Genomic DNA, 18,106 nt, shown 5'->3' with positions numbered 1-18,106 from the left:
TACCAAAATAGTCAGTCATTTACGCCCTTCTGTTTCTTCTTGGTTTGATTGTCTATGGCAAGAAGAGGAAGCTCATGGAGCTTCAGATGACCAGCTTGTAGGATAAAGTCGGTTTCACGAAGATGATGTTGACGACGAAGAAGACCAAAAATTTAGTATGATGCGTTATAGTAGGTAATGATTTTTTTTTTTTTAGAATTTATGAGTCAATTAAGTCAAATTCATACATATAAGTTTCAAACTTAAGACATTTTAATTGATATGTAAAATTCTGAACCAACATATCAAGACGAGGTGTGTTGTTAGAAATGACTTAACTAGGCAACTCATTCTTTAGTTGTCACTTCTCATGGAAATTTGATATGGTCTTTAACATTTAAAAGCATCTTTGATGTTGGTTGCTGGTAGACTCGCCGAGGGATTAGTGGACATCGCCAAGTGGGTCTCAAGCTGACGTGGCAGCGGGCCGATACCCCTGTTCTAAAAAAAAAAAAAAACTCATTTTTTTTTTTAATTTCTATTCGAGGTTCACCTTATTTACTTTGGTTTTATTGGTAATTGGCACGGGAAGGGCTTGTTGGCAGGTTAAAAGACTCGACAGCTCATGCTGTAAATGAATTGACCTGAGCTGAGCCAAGCCAGAGGTGGTTCAAACTTGAGCTCACTTGCAAAAACACTTGTTCAAATTTGACTAGAGCCCAATTCAAAATTTTATAATAATTTTTGAAATTGGCTTATTTAATTTCATATTTGTTCAAGCTTGATTTGAGCCCGGCTCATTTCATTCTTATTAAACTTTAAACAAGGAGCTCATCTAAAATAATACAAGAGCTTTATTAGTGCCAAACTTAAAAGAGCTTAATATATATATAATTTGTTTGGAATAGCTTTTTTAGTGCATTTTAAAATAGATTTAGTACAATTTTTTTTTAAAAAAAATTTGTATACTAAAAAACTGATTTATAAAATAATACGAAAAATATCCCAAACGAAATCTTAATTTTAAAATTTTTTAAATGTGCCATAAAAAACTTGTAGCGTATATAAATTTGAACAAACAAAACCCACCAACTCTTAGCAATCCACTGTCAAGATCACCACCACATTTTTACAATATAATTTAAGCAATGCAATGTAAAATTTCAAACTAATGTTATACTAAAGTAAAAGGAGGATGTGGAAAAAAAAATTATATATATAAGAATTTGTTCATGAGCTTTAAATAATATTATTTATGTACATAAACAAATTGGGTAACAACTTTTTGAATTAACAATTGATTATTTATAAAAGAATTCAAGCTTATTCAATTAGTTAATCAAACGATCATAAGCAAATTTGAATTGAGTCGAGCCACAAATAGCTTGAGAATGTTTGGTTCATTTGTGCGTAGCTTTGTGTTGCCGATGGAGTCTATAAATAGGTGCTATAGTCTGTAATAAGAAGGTAAGCCAATAAGCAATAAAATTTCTGTTCTATATTGCTTTCTCCTATTATTCCCTCTCTCTTTCTCTTCCAAGAAGCTCAAGGAGCTTCAACTTCCTCCAAAAAAATTCTACAAATGGTATGAGTTAGATGGAGTTGGAGGAAGATTCTTGTGCAAAGAAAGAAAAAGAGGAAATGGTGCAACGATTGGGTCGGAATGGCAATAGTAGGCACACAGGCGTGAGGGCGGAGGTCCCATGGAAGTGAGCGTGGTCGTGGGAGCCTGAGCCGCGCTGGAGAACGTGAAGGGCGGGGGGCATGGACTCAATCCCTCGCCTGAGGTGGAGCGGACGGCTGGTGGGCTGGGTCGCACAGACAATGGCTTGCGCGAGGAAGGCGAAACCTGGGCTGGTGAAGTCGCTAGTGGAGTTGGGGCGAATGCACGAAGGCAGACATGCAGGGCGGAGGCGCGCAAACTAGCGCAGGCAGGCGAACTACGCGTCAAGCGTGCACAGGCCGGAGGAAGGTCATGCAGGGACTGGGGCGGGCAGACTGCTAGATTCCCAACGACTGGTGTGGCAGACGAATTCAGACGGTGTGAGTGTCGTTTGCGAGCAGGAGCACGAGAGCGCTGCTGGATATCGAGTTTGTTCGTGTGAACGAAGGTGGGGCTGCGGTTTTGTGGCATGGGTGAAGTTCTTGCGGTCAAATTTGGACTGTAGACGGATGAGGCACGGCTCGGGTGTTGACGGATTACAGGAACAATGCGAAAATTCTTGATTAAAGATTTTTTTTAGATCTTTTGAGGTGAAGCATTAGCGGCTACACTTCAGGATCATGTCAACGCAACGATTCAAAATTGACAAATTCACTTGTGAAAATGACTTCAGCTTATGGAGGATTAATACAAAGGCTTTATTGGTTCATCAAGGCCTTGCTGATGCCATTTCTTAGGAGAATCTTGTTGTAGTCACGGACAGAGTAAAAACGAGGGAGATGCACTTGAAAGCACATAGTGCAATCCTTCTTTCATTAGGAGATGAGGTACTGAGAGAAGTAGCAAAAGAAGAATCAATGCTTGAGGTATGGCAAAAGCTAGCATCTCTTTACATGAAAACATCTCCTGCAAATAGATTGTTCCTAAAAAAGCAGCTGTATACCCTCTAAATGGAAGAATCAAAGGATCTTTGAAAGCACATGGATGACTTCAACACAAGAATGTTGAGGTGTGGATTGATGAAGAAGATCAAGACATCATCTTGCTTAGCTCACTGCCAACCTATGAACACATCATTGATACTATGTTGTATGGGAAGCAGACTTTGACAATGACAGAAGTTAAGGCCATTCTAATGTCAAAATATATTTAGAGAAAATCTAAACAGGAAGAAGAAAATATTGACAATATTCTGATTGCAAGAGAAAGACCAGAGTTTAGAGGAATCAAGTTCAACAAGAAGTGCTTCTGCTAACATAAAGAGGGGCATTTCAAATGAAATTGACCAGATTAGTAGAAACTGCAAGGAGTTGGGCTCAAAGTAGACGCTAGCTTAGCAGCGGCGGTATATTTGGGAGATGGTTGGATTGATTCAGATGTTTTGTAAAATCTGGACCAATGTGGAGATTGTTTGGATATTGGTCCAGATTTATCTTTAGTATTTTCTATTGTACTTTCTTTGGGATCTTGTGTAGCTTTGTGTTGCCAATGGAGTCTATAAATATGAGTTATAGTCTGTAACAAGAAGATAAGCCAATAAGCAATATAATTTCTATTCTATATTGCTTTCTTCTATTCTTCCCCCTCTCTCTCTCTTCCAAGAAGCTCAATGAGCTTCATCTTCCTCCAAAGAATCCTACAAAAACTAAACAGAGAAGGTACCACATATTTTTATGTACCTTAAACTATTAACTAATTTAATTCCTAACCAACATATCTAGTTAGCACTTGGCGCCTAGATAGAACTTCATGCTGTAGAAAATTTCAATTCTTGGATATATATCTAGTTGGCCCTAAAGAAAATACTCAAGCTCTATGTCTTATAATGGTTGCATCCTTTCTTTTTTTTTTCCCTTTCCTTTATCTCATTCAAATTTCTATATCATAGAGACACAAAACAATTTGCAATAATTTGCCAACACTGTAATACCTTACATTCTATCAGGGAAGGCTGGATGATGAGGTGGTCAAAATGAGACATACAGGAAAAAGCAAATCAATTTTAGATTTTATTTGGGATGACTTTCTTACTGCTTTGCAAAGCAGCTTTCTGATTTCGTATAAAAAATTTATTTTAAGAAGCAGTAAAAAAGCCGTCACAAATGAAGCCTTAAGCAATAAGAAAAATCTGTTCATAACTAATATTGTATAAATTACCGTTTGCCTAAGAAATTAAAAAGAACTATCTAATTCAAAAAACAGTCTTGCTTAGACTTCAAGTTGTAGGAGATAAGATAACAGAAACTTGAACAATTGAATAACCTGAAAAAAGTGTATAGAACTATTCAATCAATTAAAACTTTGGCTCGAGCAAGTACACATAATTGACTATTCTCGGTTATCAATTAACATGTTACCAATTGAAATACTCCTCATCAACAGTTCTCCCACTTTACAACATATTTGCATCCATGCTTAGAATTGTAAACCAGAAGAAAAATAAGATCAAGAAAAAAAAAAGAGAGAGTTTTAGTGCTTTACCCACCGATATAACTCTGCCTCCATCCCAATCAATCCCAGCCACAATGAGCTCCCTCTTGCATAATTAGCTCCAAAACCAATCCAGATTCAGATTCCCATCTTCTCATCACAACATCTCCTTTACGAAATCAAGATTAAGCGTGTCCCTCACAATGAGTATCAAACCAAGCATCAAAACAACCAAAACCCCGGAAGACATGATCCTCTGCTCCAACTCCCGTGGCAGTTTTTGGCCACCCCGTGCCGCTTCCACCAGCAGCAAAGCCAGAGTTCCACCATCCAGCGCAGGCAGTGGTAGCAGATTGATCACGGCTAAATTCAAATTAATCACAGCAGCAAACTGAAACAACCCATCTGAACTCGACCTTGCCACCTCTGCCCCAGTAGCAATAATTGCCACCGGCCCTGCAACCTTTCCAGCAGTCTGCGAAAAATTCAGAAACGTCTCCTTCAACCCTTCCAAAATTGTGGCCGACAGCGCAACAAATTCCACTCCGGAGAATCGAATGGCTTCAAAGATATTCGCGGGTCGGACTCTAGTAACCCTGAAGTTAGGGGAGAGTTGCACGCCGATCCTGCCCGTTCCGTCAGAATCCGTATCAGGTACAACATTAACGATGAAAGGGTTCGGTAGGGTTTTGCGGCTGATTTGGAGTGGGATGCTCTTGCCGGGGCTGGACTTGATCAGATCGACGAGACCGTAGACGGAAGGCGCGTCGAGGATGACGTCGCCGGGGAGAATTCCGGCGGCGGAGGCGGCGGATAGGGGGCGGACATCGGGGATGAGGACACCAGGAAGGGGTTGCCGCGCGGCGGCGCCGAAGGATATGCATTGGGAAAAGAGGACGAGGTAGGCAAACAAAAGATTAGCTACCACACCGGCAGAGACGACGAGGAATCGATGCGGAAGAGGGCGGTTGCGGAGGAGGTCGGGATCGTCGGGGGCGATGCCAGAGTCGGGGAACTCGGGGTCGTCGGCGTCGGGAAAGGCGACGTAGCCGCCGAGGGGGAAGGAGCGGAGGGAGAACTCGATGCCCGACGAGGAGGAGAATCTGGCAAGAGGGGGGCCGAAGCCGATAGCAAATTTGGAGATGCGGATGCGGAGAAGGGAGGCGGCAAGGAAGTGACCGGATTCGTGGACCACTATGATGCCGGCGAGGACAGCGGAGGCTTCGGCGACGGATTGCAAGACAGAGGGGTCTGCAGCAGGGAGGGGAGGGAGACGCCGGCGGCAGGGGGAGCAGAGGAGGAGTGGGTGGGGAGGGGGAAGGGAGATGGGTTTGAAGAGGGGGAACGGGGAAGCGGAGGCGGTGAGGGGGGATTTGGAGGGGAGGAATGAGAAGCGGGAAGAGATGGGATGGAAGGAGAGATGGAGCATAGCTTGGGGTTTAAGGGGTGGAGAAGAAATGAGGGGGAAGACGAGGAGGGCAGCGACGGGGTTGGTGGTTTGGATTGTATTGGAATGGATAGAGAGGCATTACGAGTTGTAGTTGTGTGGACGGCGAATAAAAGGAGCTTTATGAGGATTTAGGAGATGCTGATAAGTGATAATTAAGGGGGTGGGGTGACTGGAACTGATGGAAAAATAAATAAAAGAAATATTAAAAAAGCAGGAAATTTCAAATTTGTTTTGTTCCAAGGGGAAATGGACACATGTTTAGTTAGCAATATCGAGCAAATCCTGAGCAAATACCGAGTTGTAGAAAAACTCGGTACAACTCGGTATTGTATAGTTTTGGTCTTCACAGAGCGGTATTTCTCGTTTTTGCAAAGCAATACCGAGCAATACCGATAAAATCACGAACATAGCATTCCCGGGTTCCGCTCCGGATCAAGTCGTCGGGCCGCGCGGTAAAGAGTAAGAGCACGTGGCGACATGTTACTGGCGGCCGAACGTACCTCTACGTCAGGTCAGAGGACGTAATAATTGTTCTACTCATAGAGGATAAATTTTAAAAGTTCTAAATCTCTGAAGATTGAAGCCAAATAATCTCATATTACAAACACTTTTTCCTTTCTAGGTGCCGGACCATAAATAGGGGAAATTATTCGGTGCGGATGTTGAACGTCATTCGGAGACCAATCAGAATGAGTCCCGTCGGTATAGCGGCTCGGTACCGCTCAGTATCGTGTTCGGTATTACTAACGTGGCTCATTCATGTTGGTCTTCGGATGTTAAGCTGCGTTTGACGCCCACACATAATAATTTCTCCACAAATAGAGGTAGGTGGTTTTGTTTGATCCGGTGACCTGACGCAGCTCTACGTTCAGATGCTAGTAAAATGGTGACACGTGCTCTTATTATTTACCGCGAGGCCCGACGACCCGACCCGAACCGGACTCGTGATTGCTATGTATTGGCTGATTTGCGCAGACCGGGGTATTGCTACGTATTGCTCGACATTGCTCGGCAATAACGAGAAATATCATTATGTGAAGACCAATACATAGCAATACCGAGCAATACCCCAGTTTGCTAGGTATTGCTAGGTATTGGTCTTGGTAGAGCGGTATTTCTCGTTCTTGTCAAACAATACCAAGCAATACCTAGCAATACCGAGCAATACCTAGCGATACCCGAACATAGCAATACCGGGTTCAGGTCCGAGTTGGGTCGTCGGGCCGCGTGGTAAAGAGTAAGAGTACATGGCGACATGTTATTGGTGTCTGAGCCTAGAGTTACGTCAGGACACCTGACCTAATAATTGTTCGTGGTGATGGGTGGCGATAGGTGACAGGATAGATGTAGCTTAGAGAAATTATTCTGGGCTGTCACAAGACGGTCTAGAGGAGAATCAGGATGCGCCACATCACACTGTATACAACGGTACACTATATCGGTACACAATAAAAAATGGATGTGGCTAGTCCTGATTCACTTGCGGACGGCATCCGGTGACCACACAGATAATTTCACTTAGCATAGATGTTCACACGAGTAATAAAAAATAATTTACAGTGCATTTAAAACTCATTTAAATTTAACAATTTTTAAATATATCAAAATTGAATTAAAAAGTAAATTCTAAATTCTCTCTATATTTCTTTTACTTTAAACCAAATACTATGTCTTCTAAAATCTCTATATGTGAAATGTTTTACATCTATTTTATGTCAAATTATATAGCCTTTTAACAATATTTATTTTTACGTTTTGGCATTCCTTATTGCACTTTAGATGTAATTTGTCATAATTGTTAACTGATTTTCTTATGGAGAAAAGAATATTTACTTATAAAGGCTCATTTATTTGTTATATATATATATATATATATAAAAAATTAACTTTAAAATTGATGATTCTAATATTCATATTTTAAATGTCAAAATAACTTATTATTTTTCTATTTTTGTTGAATTCTTAGAGTTTTAAATTAGTATTAATGTTTACTTACATTTAATTAAATTTTATGATAAATTTAGTTTAACGCTGTTAATTAAAAATATTAATTTTTAACTTCAAGCGTCCAAAGGAACCTTAAATAGAATTTTACAATTTTTCTTATATTAATTTTCATAGAAAAACATGCATTAAATAATATATGAATCATGATATTCTTTCTTAACTAAAATTTATGCATTGCAAGAAAATATTTTAATGATTTTTTAAGTTTATGAATAAATCTTCAAACTTTGGTATATCATAAAAAATTTTCATTTGCTCAAATATGAATCTTGATGCAATACTTAAGTTGTAGATTTTTGGAATTAAATTTAAGATTATATTAACTTTGATTAAATAAATTAATAGTTGAAATGAATATTTGGATAATAAAAGCTTAACTAGATCAAAAGTGTTCTGATTTGAGTCTAAATGGATCCAAATTATGCAATTAAAGTATAATTAAAACCTTCATGATACTATTTGAAAGATTAAATGATCTAAATTATATGTACTTTTAGTCAAGATAGGTCCTTTGAGGAGAGGAATCCAACGAGCTCATGATCAATCAAATCTCTATCATTAAAGCACTTAAATTTCTAATAAATTGTATATGATTGAAAGAATTAAGCCGAGTTTTTTTTCCAACTTACATTAGTACATTTTATACATTGGATATTTACTAAATTGTATCAACATTTTTCTCAAAGAAGTGCATTATTTATCGTCGATGACAAAAACTAGTGAAATAATTTCAACTAGAAAAGACTGATATTCTCTTTTCTATATATTTTCATATAAAAAATTTAGTGCTTCTTGGAACTCATTTATTTGTATGTATATTAGATCTTTATATCCTGCAAAGACAATAAACTCTCTAGCTCTACTGTTGTGAATGTTTTGACACACAACAAATTGTAAGATATATATTATTCATTAAATTCAATTCAATCCATGAGACATCTTATATTGTGAAGCACTTTTTGAAGTTTTGTAGAAGTTAATGGATATATATATCTTATATACTATTTTAAATTTTAAAAATATTATCTTATAAAATACCAAAAGCTATTTTAAGAAAAAATATTTGCTTAAATTAATTAAAAAAAAAATTGCTTTGAGAGCAACTCTCATATGTTAACTTAAGGAAGGAGTAAAAATTGCTTTAAGAAACAATAAAAAATCCATCCCAAACGAAGCCTGAAGAGTATATTGGTGTGTAAGTAATGATGGTTGATCATATTGATGAGCTTTAACATTTTTTTAATGAAAAGAAATTTGATCTTTTGATGTATCTATCATGCCCAACTTTAAGCTTCTTTTTAGTTTATATTCACAAGCATCATTTTGTAATCAGACAACTACATTTTTAGAAATGCTTCACTTGCATCTCTACACTTACATTTGAACCAATCTCAAAGGGCACTCAACTGCATTACATTGACTGGATAGACATGTGGAGCTGAGCCCTCAAGCATTTTAGCTGTGAGGATCTCGGCTGTAGCCTGTGTAGGGTGGTAGAAGTCCCAGAAAACATGATTTGTTCTGTTAGAACAGTAGGAAGAGAAAGGAGTGCAGGCCACCTTGGCATTCAGGTCTCCTAGTCCACAGCATGCAGCCTTCACCTCAGTAAATCCTACAACAATAACACATCTTTTTTTGGTTAATTATCCATTTGGATTTGATGAAATCTGTCAAAGTAACAGCAAATTATTCTATGCGGAAATTGCATGCAAGCTTATGTTCATATTTGTTGTGCTTTTAATGTGTTTTTGCTGTATTTTTTGCAAAAGGCAGCAAATAGTCATTTTTAATTGCGAATTAGTTGCTATTTTGCTGATCGAGTATTTGCAAAAGCGAAGCAAAAGAGCAACAAATACTCATTTAGTAAGATATTTGTTGCGCTTTTACTATGTTTTTGCTGTATTTTTACAAAAAGGCGGCTAATACGCAATTAAAATTGTCTATTAGCCGCCGTTTGCAAAAATACAACAAAATCATAATAAAAGCGTATCAAATCCGAACGTAAGCTTGCGGGCGGTCTCTACACAAAATAATTTGCCCAAAGTAATACTAAGAGAATGCTTATTGATTGATAATACCATAATCAGCTGGATTGTCCATGATTTCGTGCATTGCAAGGGTTGTATTGAAGAAAGAGTACTTCATATTACTGAGCTGTGACTTCAACTCCTGGAGAAGAGTAAGTACAGACTGGTCGTAGAGATCAGAGACAGAATTGGCTGCTGCATTGCAGTCATTGGCCTCGGTCTGCCTCCTCAGGGAGGGACAGCAGCCCACAGGGCCAGTGCCAACAAAAGCGAACTTGCGAGCTCCTATATTGTACAGCCTCTGCCAGAGGGAGTTTTGGAAGTCTTAGTGAGCATAGTTAGCACATGTTAGTTCAAATTATGGTAAATAAGTTTTGCACAAGGAAGTGAATGACAGTTAAACAATAAGTGGGTGGGAGTAGGGGTGCAATCGAGTCAAGGCGACTCGCGAGCTGGCTCGGACTTGACTCGGTAATAGGCTAGACGAGTCGAGCTTATTGAGCTTTCGAGTCGAGCTTGAAAACAATTTCGAGCTCGAACAAGCCTCCGGCTCGACTCGCTGGCTTGGCGAGCAGCTCGACGACAGAGCTCCCAAGCGGGAAATCCTAATTCACGGAGCTCGCGAACGGGAAATCCAAATCGACGGAGCTCGCACGCGAATCTCAACGGCGAACAAGCTTTGATGACAGCGGCAGACGCGAGTTCTGGAAGACGATGGAGAAAATATGGACGACGCCGTCCATCATCTTCGACTACGAGCTTGGATCCTCAGGACGACGTCTCCGGAGTTCGGGAAGACGACGGAGAAGAACTGGATGACGATGCCCGTCATTTTCGACAACGAACAGGGCCTCAGGCCGACGTCGCCGGAGTTCGGGAAGACGACAGAGAAGATGATGTGCTCGGGACGAAGGATATCGATGGCGGAGCTTGGAACTGAGCTCGACAAGCCGCTCGACATAAAGACGAGTTGAGCTCTAGCTCGGATTTTGAGCTAGGCTCGAGTTCGTGCTCGGAATTAGATATTCGAGCTCGACTCGAACAATTCCTGACTTGAGCTCGACTCGACTCGTTTACACCCCTAGGTGCTTGAGAGTACAAGTACATTTGAGATGGTCTTGCACATGCTTTACAAAGAGCAGTAGCATTACCAGCGTGATGATATGATCACTAATATATAAGAGTTGTTACTTAATTATAAAAGTACCTGCAGCTGTCCTTGCAGTGCATAGATCAAAGAGCCAACAAACTGCTGGGGAGTCGTGTTACCGTTGGATTTAACATAGCCAAATATGTCATTGCTTCCAATTATAATGGCAAAGATGGAGTTGGCCAGATGAGCTTGGGCTTGCTCATTTCCATTTTTCTCCACCATTGCTGCATATGTGGTGGATAAGTAGTCTATCTGCTTGTTCAGTGACAGGCATTCGCCCTGAAAATTTATTGAACTTTGTTAGATGGAAATTTAGTTTCAGCCGTTGTTCTGTTAATTTTATGTTTAATAAATAAATCTATTTAAGGAAAACAGTAAAAGCTATTTTTTATAGAAAGTTTAGGCTTAGTTTGGGATGACTTTCTTACTGCTTCTTAAAATAGCTTTTTAGTACAAAAGTTAAAATTTTTTTACTCAAAAACTACTTTAAGAAGCAGTAAAAAGCCACCCCAAATGAAGCCTTTAAGCAGCTCTTACGTTGTGGGTAGCGTCTAATATTCCAGCGCCAGCGGAGGCAAAGTTAATGCCAGTGGAGAATGTTTGAGAGCTGCCAATGCTTGACTTGATGGAAAGATAAGCTGGTGGAGATGGCAATCCTAGCTTTTCAGCTGCCAAAATGCAGAAGGCAGAGCAAGATACATAATTAGAAGTTAATTATTGAGTGACTAACAGGTTGAGCTGTTGTAATCTATGATTATGCACGTTAAGTTACTTTATTATATGCAGCTAATTTTTATTTGTTGGTTGAGAGTTTAAATTAACGATTAGGAGGTCTCGGGCTCAAAGTTATATATGTTAAGTGTGTGAATTTGAAATTTAGAATTTGTTTGGGGAGAGATTATTACGTGCGGAGTTCGAATACTAAGAATCATTTGGTTTTATGACTCTTAACTGTAAAAATGCAGTTAATGTTCATCATTACGCATTGACGGTTTAACGTTGCACTTTTACAGCGATATTATTGGTTACAATCATAAAACCGAACGATTCTCTATGTTCGGACTCTGCACGTAATAATCTCTCATATTTGGGACTAGGGGTGTCAATATTTGACACGTCCCGAAAACCCGGCTCGAACCTGACCCGAAAATTTCTGGTTAGGGTCAACCCGAACCCCAAACGGGTCGGGTTCGGGTTCAACATTTCAACCCGTTACAAAAGTCGGGTCGGGTTCGGGTTAACCCTTTGACCCGATTTTGACTCGAAAACCCGATTTTGACTCGTTTTGACCCGAAAAGAGGAGATAGACCCATTTTTTACCCGAAAACTAGCAATTTTTTGTTGTAAACTGGTCATTCGGGTTTTGTCGGGTTGACCCGGACCCGATGCGCGTCGGCTTCGGGTCAGGAAAACTGACCCGTTTTTCAAAGCGGGTCGGGTTCGGGTTGACCCGAATAGTGCCAGGTCAATTTCGGGTTCGACCCAAACCCGACTCGTGACCCGAAAGTGACACCCTTATTTGGGACAACTTTTAGCACGTTGTTTTACTTTTTAGAAAACAATTATAATTTCATTTGATTATTATTTTATTGTTATTTTTTCATTGCTTAAAAAAAAATTGTGATAAAAAGTTGTTTTTTATAATCATAGTAACAAATTTTCTTTCTCCATATCAACTTCATAATTAATTTTATAAACGGCTGTAGCTGTCCCAAACTGATTTTAATTTTCTTAAAATTTAAAACGTACACAGCTCATCTTGGCCTGTTGGTTGAGAGCTTAGGCTTCCAACCAAGAGGTCTAGGGTTCGTGTCTTTGTGTATGCGTTGTGTGTATGAGTTTGCCTTAAATGGCCTAAATTCTTTCTCCATATCAACTTCATAATTAATTTTATAAACGGCTGTAGCTGTCCCAAACTGGTTTTTTTTATCTTAAAATCTAAAACGAAAATCACTTTTAACAGAAATCTACGGGTCAGTCAACCATGACTTGTGGCGGTGTATAAGTCAAAATTAGTTAACGGACTTCCACAATAAGGAAGAAGCAAGCAGCGACGTGACAAAAATTTATTTATTTTTGGGGAAACTTGACAAAATTTTAAATAAAATATGGTAAATAATTAAACTAAGTTAATAAATATGAAAAAAATAAAAAAATGAAACATGATTAATCTTCTCATGGGGTGCTGCCAACATCCTAGACCAATTGTGTTTAAATTTCTTAGAAAAATACCGATCAAAAACCGAGTAACTCAGTGATGACCAAATGTAGAGCTACGTCCGATCAGAGGACCTAATAAAAGCCCAAAGGTGATTGCTTGCTATGGAATTAGTTTTAAAAAATATTAAAAAAAATTAAAAGTCATTTTATGTTATTTTTAAAAATACTTAATTTATTTTTTTTTTAAGTAAAAATAAAGAAAAAAAAAAGCAAAATACAAAAATGATTTCAAATTTCGCGGCAGCGGTTTACCGATGAAGTCGGCGGCGTTTTTGCCGTTGCTGAAGCGACCAGTGGCCTTGCCGCCGGCGAAGTCGATACCGTTGTGTGGGAAATCTGCCTTCATATACGTCAAGAGATGGTTGTTATTTCCGACGTCCGCCAGGGAGTCGCCAACTACGTACACCGCCGGAACACCACCGGAGTTCCCATTATTAATGGCAGCTCCCATCGACGACAAGTACCAAAACATCAATAATCCCAGCACAAGCTCCTCAAAATGGCTGCCAGTGATGGAAGAAGCCATTAAGAGAGAGAGTGCAAAAGCCGGTATGCGTGGTACTCTCTGAGAAAGTGAGAGAGAGGGAGAGAGAGGTGCGGGGTTATATGCTTTTTTTCTTCTTCTTCTTCGTCGTGGTAAATACGGCAAAATTTGCGCCATTTTCTCTATCTAGATCGGTCACTTTCGCTCCAGTCTCACTTTCGAACGTAAAGCTTTAGGCTTTGCTCTTGCGACGTTGCGGAGAGAATTAAAATGGTAGTATATATATAATTAATGGAATTTTTATATTCATTTTATATTCAAGCCATTAGGAGCTATTATTTATGTTCAAACACAATGTGGTTTAATCAAATATTTTTCTATTTTAATTAGGTCACATCAAGGAACAGCTTTAATCCCATATCTTTTTGCTTAGTCATGGATGTTCTTAGGGCACTTGTAAGAGGATGTAACTTGGTGTATGATTTTTGCTGATGATATTCTTATTGTTGATAAAATTAGAGATGGATTTGAAGGAAAGTTTAAATTATGAAGTTTAAAATAGAACAAAGAGAGTATAATTTTACTAGTAATAGATCTAGTGGTGAAAGTGTGATATTGGACTATTAAGTCATTAAAAGGAGTGCATGTTATAGATATCTGAAGTATATTATTCAAAGTGATGCTGAAATATATAGAAATATTATTAGTAGAATTTATGTTAGATTAGGGGTGCCAATTAATGATCGAGATGACACAAAAACCTGACCCTAATCTGATCTGGAAAATTCGGATTCAGGTTAACCCGTTTTACAAATGGGTCGGATTTGAGCCTTAATTATCGACCCATTTAAGAAAGTGGGTAGTGATCTAATCAACCTGCTAACCTGGGATCAATTAGAGTTCAACCTGTGTCCCCACTCCTGCACCACGCCACGAAATTAATGCAACTCTGTCACACTCGCTTACCTCGCCTTCGCGGCTTACGCTCGCAACCTCACACCCCCGCTCGAGTAGTCGTGTTCTCCCGCTCACCTGATCGTAGCCTCGCCCTTGCCACCCTCGGTTGAGCCCTTGTCCGCTCTCGATTGCGCCCTCGCTATCACCCGCACACACATATATAGTTGCACGTACTCCTAGCCTACTTGCACCCGCAGGTAGGGGTCAAGTCATGTCAACTCGGACAAGGGACGAGTTGGCTTGTCCGGGTTGGGTCCGAGTCTAAATTTCTGACCCATTTATTTAACCGGGTTGGATTTGTATTGGATTCATTAAAGGTGGGACTATTTCAGGTTGAACCCGAACTCGACCCGAAAACCTATTTTGATATCTCTAAATTAGATGGTTGAAGTGAACAAATACATCAAGCCTATTGTGTGATAGAAAAGCACCCCTCAAACTTATGAGGAAAAATTTATAAGATGGTGGTGAGACCTGCAATGCTCATGGCGTAGAATATTGGCCATTAATAGAGCAACATAAAATTAATCAAGTGTTTGAGAGATAATGATGCTTAGATGGATGAGCTGCTTTAAACTTAGAGATAGAACACGAAATGAGTATATATTCAATATGGTTGGAGTACTTGCAATAGCAAATAAGATTAAAGGGCGGCATCTTAGATGGTTTGGTCACATAAAGCATCAACTTTTCAATGACTCGATTAGGAGAGTAGATGCATTAGTTGCAACCTATGTTAAGATATGTAAAGGTAAACCTAAAAAGACATGATAAGAAAGTATTAGATATGACATTCTTTTTATTAGATTTAAATTATAATTTGACTCTTAATAGGACACAATTAATAAAATGATTCATGTAGCCAACTTCATATATTGGAATAAAAACTTGATATCGTTGTTGTCGCTACTGTGTTGTTGATCAAAATTTTAAAAAATTTTGAATTCATGTTGAGAACTTCACTATAAGAAAGAAAATTTGGTTTAGATATACTAATTAAGGCTTCATTTTACACAGATTTTTTCATGCTTTTTAAAGCAGCTTTTTAGTACAAAATTTAAAAATTTTGTACTAGAAAACCATCTTAATAGGCTGCATTTGGTACGACTTTTTTGGCTACTTCTTAAAGCAGCTTTCGAGTATAAAAGTTTTAACTTTTGTACTAGAAATCTGTTTTAAGAAACAATAAAAAGCCGTCCCAAATGAAGCCTAAATTGTTGGTTACTATAAGTTTCAAATTTATTTTGCAATCAATATCATACAAATTTTTATTAATTATCTTTATATTACACTCACTTGAAAATAAATCTAATAATATTTAAGCTTTAATTTTTTTGTCATGATATATATGTTTTTGTTCTTATATACAAGCTTTCTATATGAGGAACAAAATAAAATTTATATTATATTTATCTAAAAATTATTTTTAATTGATTACTCATACATGCTGAGGCCAATCTAAATTAATTTGTGGTCGTAATATCCAACACAATTTTTTTACATAAAAATTCACTTAAAACTTCATTACAATCATCATAAAATAAATTTAATAATTTTAAGATCAATCTTATTAAAAATTTTATATTTAAACCATTTTTTTCTGTAATTAATATATAATACAGGAATATTGGGTTTAGCCCGATTGGAAGCGTAACGTGGAGCTGACGCTTATTTTAACGTGGAGCTGACGCTTATATTATATGATTTATATTATACCTCATTAAATTTATATGACATTAATTATTAGGTTTGGAAGACAAGTATTTTATTTTCTTTTAATGATGGCCTAAATAAAATAAATATGTTCACATATAAATATATGATGTTGTGGATGAAAGTAAATTACATTAAACAAATAAGAAAAAAAGAAATGTAGCGGAAAGTAAATGGCATCAGGATTTAATGTGAGAAGATTCAAAATAGGGAAAATCATGGAGTCACATTACATCAAGAAATCCACTATAAAAATGGAGAGAAATAAGTATAGGTATATCTTCTCTCTAGTTATCTCCTTACTTTTCTTCACTTTTACGTCTCTCACACAAACAAAACACAAGAAAAAGTCATGTAAATAACATCAAGGGATGCCACCCTCACGAAAAATGAGAAAAAAAACTGTCGAACTCACCTTTAATGCTAGTTTGGAGCATTGGGGCGCTCAAACCTTTGATCTCGATCCGTCTGTCAATTCTGCAATGTTTAAACCCATGGCGTTGCGACACTGCGCAGCATTGCGATGCTAAAACTAGGACACTGCAGTGCTCAGTCCGAGCAAATTGTGCAGTGTCAAGGGTGCTCGTGTACATAACCCTCTAGTCGAACTTCTGAACAAGTTTCTTTCACACATGCTCCCTAAGTAGTTGAAAAATCCAAATGTTCACAGTAATATGCGTAATGCTTTAAGAGTTTATAAGAACAAATGCTCACATTTGTTTTTTAGTTTTGTTCTACACATAAGGGTAGGGCAACAACAGAATTTTGGGTTTAAATATTTTGATTAAGTTTAAGTTAATATAAATATAATGCATAAAAAAATTAATTAAATTTATATTATTCTAATAATTTAGAAATTATTCAAAATCAGAATATTCTGAAAAATTTTTTATATGAAAATGGGCTTCATAAAATGAAATTACTTCGATTTTCTTATGATCGTTCAAGATTTGATCTGCACGGCTTCAATTAATTTGTTTTATGGCTGCTAAATGTTCCAGTTTCTTGTTATTATTATTATTATTATTATTATTATTAGTTTAAAAATATATATTTTAATATATTTATATCTTTTGTTCTTAGATTTAAATCAAATTATTTTAAAAAAATACTCAAAAATAAATTCTAAATGTTTTAAGTACTTTATAAACAATTATAACACCCAGTCCAAAAATAAATTCTAAATATTTTAAGTACTTCATAAACAATTATAACACCCAGCCTCCGTCACAACTATTATCTAAAGGTGTCTAAAAATGATCCCACTCGGACCTAACCCTAAAAATTCAAATTTGGATCGGCTCATTTAATAAACAGTATGAGTTTGAGTCATGCATAGATTATGTGTGTGAGAGTGTATGTTTAATTCGCTCACTAGTCTCAATTTTTTTTAATGATAGGAGAGAGAGAGAGAGAGAGAGAGAGAGAGACCATATTTTTAGTTGTTTTTTTTTGCTTTTATCAACACAAAAAAGAGGAAAATTATTACGTGTGAAGTCTGGATGTAATTTTATATTCAGATTATGAGTATGCATAGTATGCAGATACTATGTACGCTCACAATTTAGATATAACTCTACATCTAGACTACACATAAAATAATGTTTCAAAAAAAGATTTTCATTTTACTATAAGTTGGACAATGTAGTATTGCATATAGTATTGATTATAACATTTAAGCATCTTTATAATTCTTCTTGAAATCACTGGAGCAAAAAATTTGTTGTCATATAAGTTATTTTCTATTAATGCATGAGTCTAAACATTTTATTGATTTGAAATGCTCAAATCTATATATGCTCCATTTTTATTTACATAATAATTATTAAATGATAGAATAAAATTGTTGTTTTAATTATCTATTCATTTTTAGGTGCATTTCTACCTGAAATGAATGACTACTTGAGTGTTTAGTTAAATTTTTTTTACAGAAAGAGAGATTATTGCAACGAATGATTAGTCTTAAAGGTTGACTTCAATATCCTCAACAAAATTTATTATGTTAAACTTGATGCAAAATGTG

General features: G+C 37.2%; 2 protein-coding genes across 2 annotated transcripts; both read right to left on the bottom strand.

Moving 5' to 3' along the window:
* Positions 1–3,900: 3,900 nt before the first annotated feature.
* Positions 3,901–5,604, bottom strand: LOC110107152 (probable membrane metalloprotease ARASP2, chloroplastic). Its single transcript, XM_020837327.2, has one exon. It carries the CDS (start codon positions 5,499–5,501, stop codon positions 4,230–4,232), a length of 1,272 nt encoding a protein of 423 aa, XP_020692986.1. The 5' UTR covers positions 5,502–5,604; the 3' UTR covers positions 3,901–4,229.
* A 3,113-nt stretch (positions 5,605–8,717) lies between these two features.
* On the bottom strand, positions 8,718–13,481 carry LOC110107155 (GDSL esterase/lipase At5g55050). The gene is made up of 5 exons (XM_020837330.2): positions 13,182–13,481; positions 11,247–11,377; positions 10,764–10,988; positions 9,608–9,857; positions 8,718–9,141 (listed from the first exon to the last, which is right to left on the bottom strand). The coding sequence occupies exons 1-5, from the start codon at positions 13,453–13,455 to the stop codon at positions 8,921–8,923; spliced, it is 1,101 nt and encodes a 366-aa protein (XP_020692989.1). The 5' UTR covers positions 13,456–13,481; the 3' UTR covers positions 8,718–8,920.
* Positions 13,482–18,106: the final 4,625 nt, after the last annotated feature.

The sequence above is a fragment of the Dendrobium catenatum genome, unplaced genomic scaffold (assembly GCF_001605985.2).
Source record: "Dendrobium catenatum unplaced genomic scaffold, ASM160598v2 fragScaff_scaffold_1022, whole genome shotgun sequence".
Lineage (NCBI taxonomy): Eukaryota > Viridiplantae > Streptophyta > Magnoliopsida > Asparagales > Orchidaceae > Dendrobium > Dendrobium catenatum.
The sequence above is the reverse complement of the archived record's forward strand: the minus strand, read 5'-3'. Positions and strand labels throughout refer to the sequence as shown.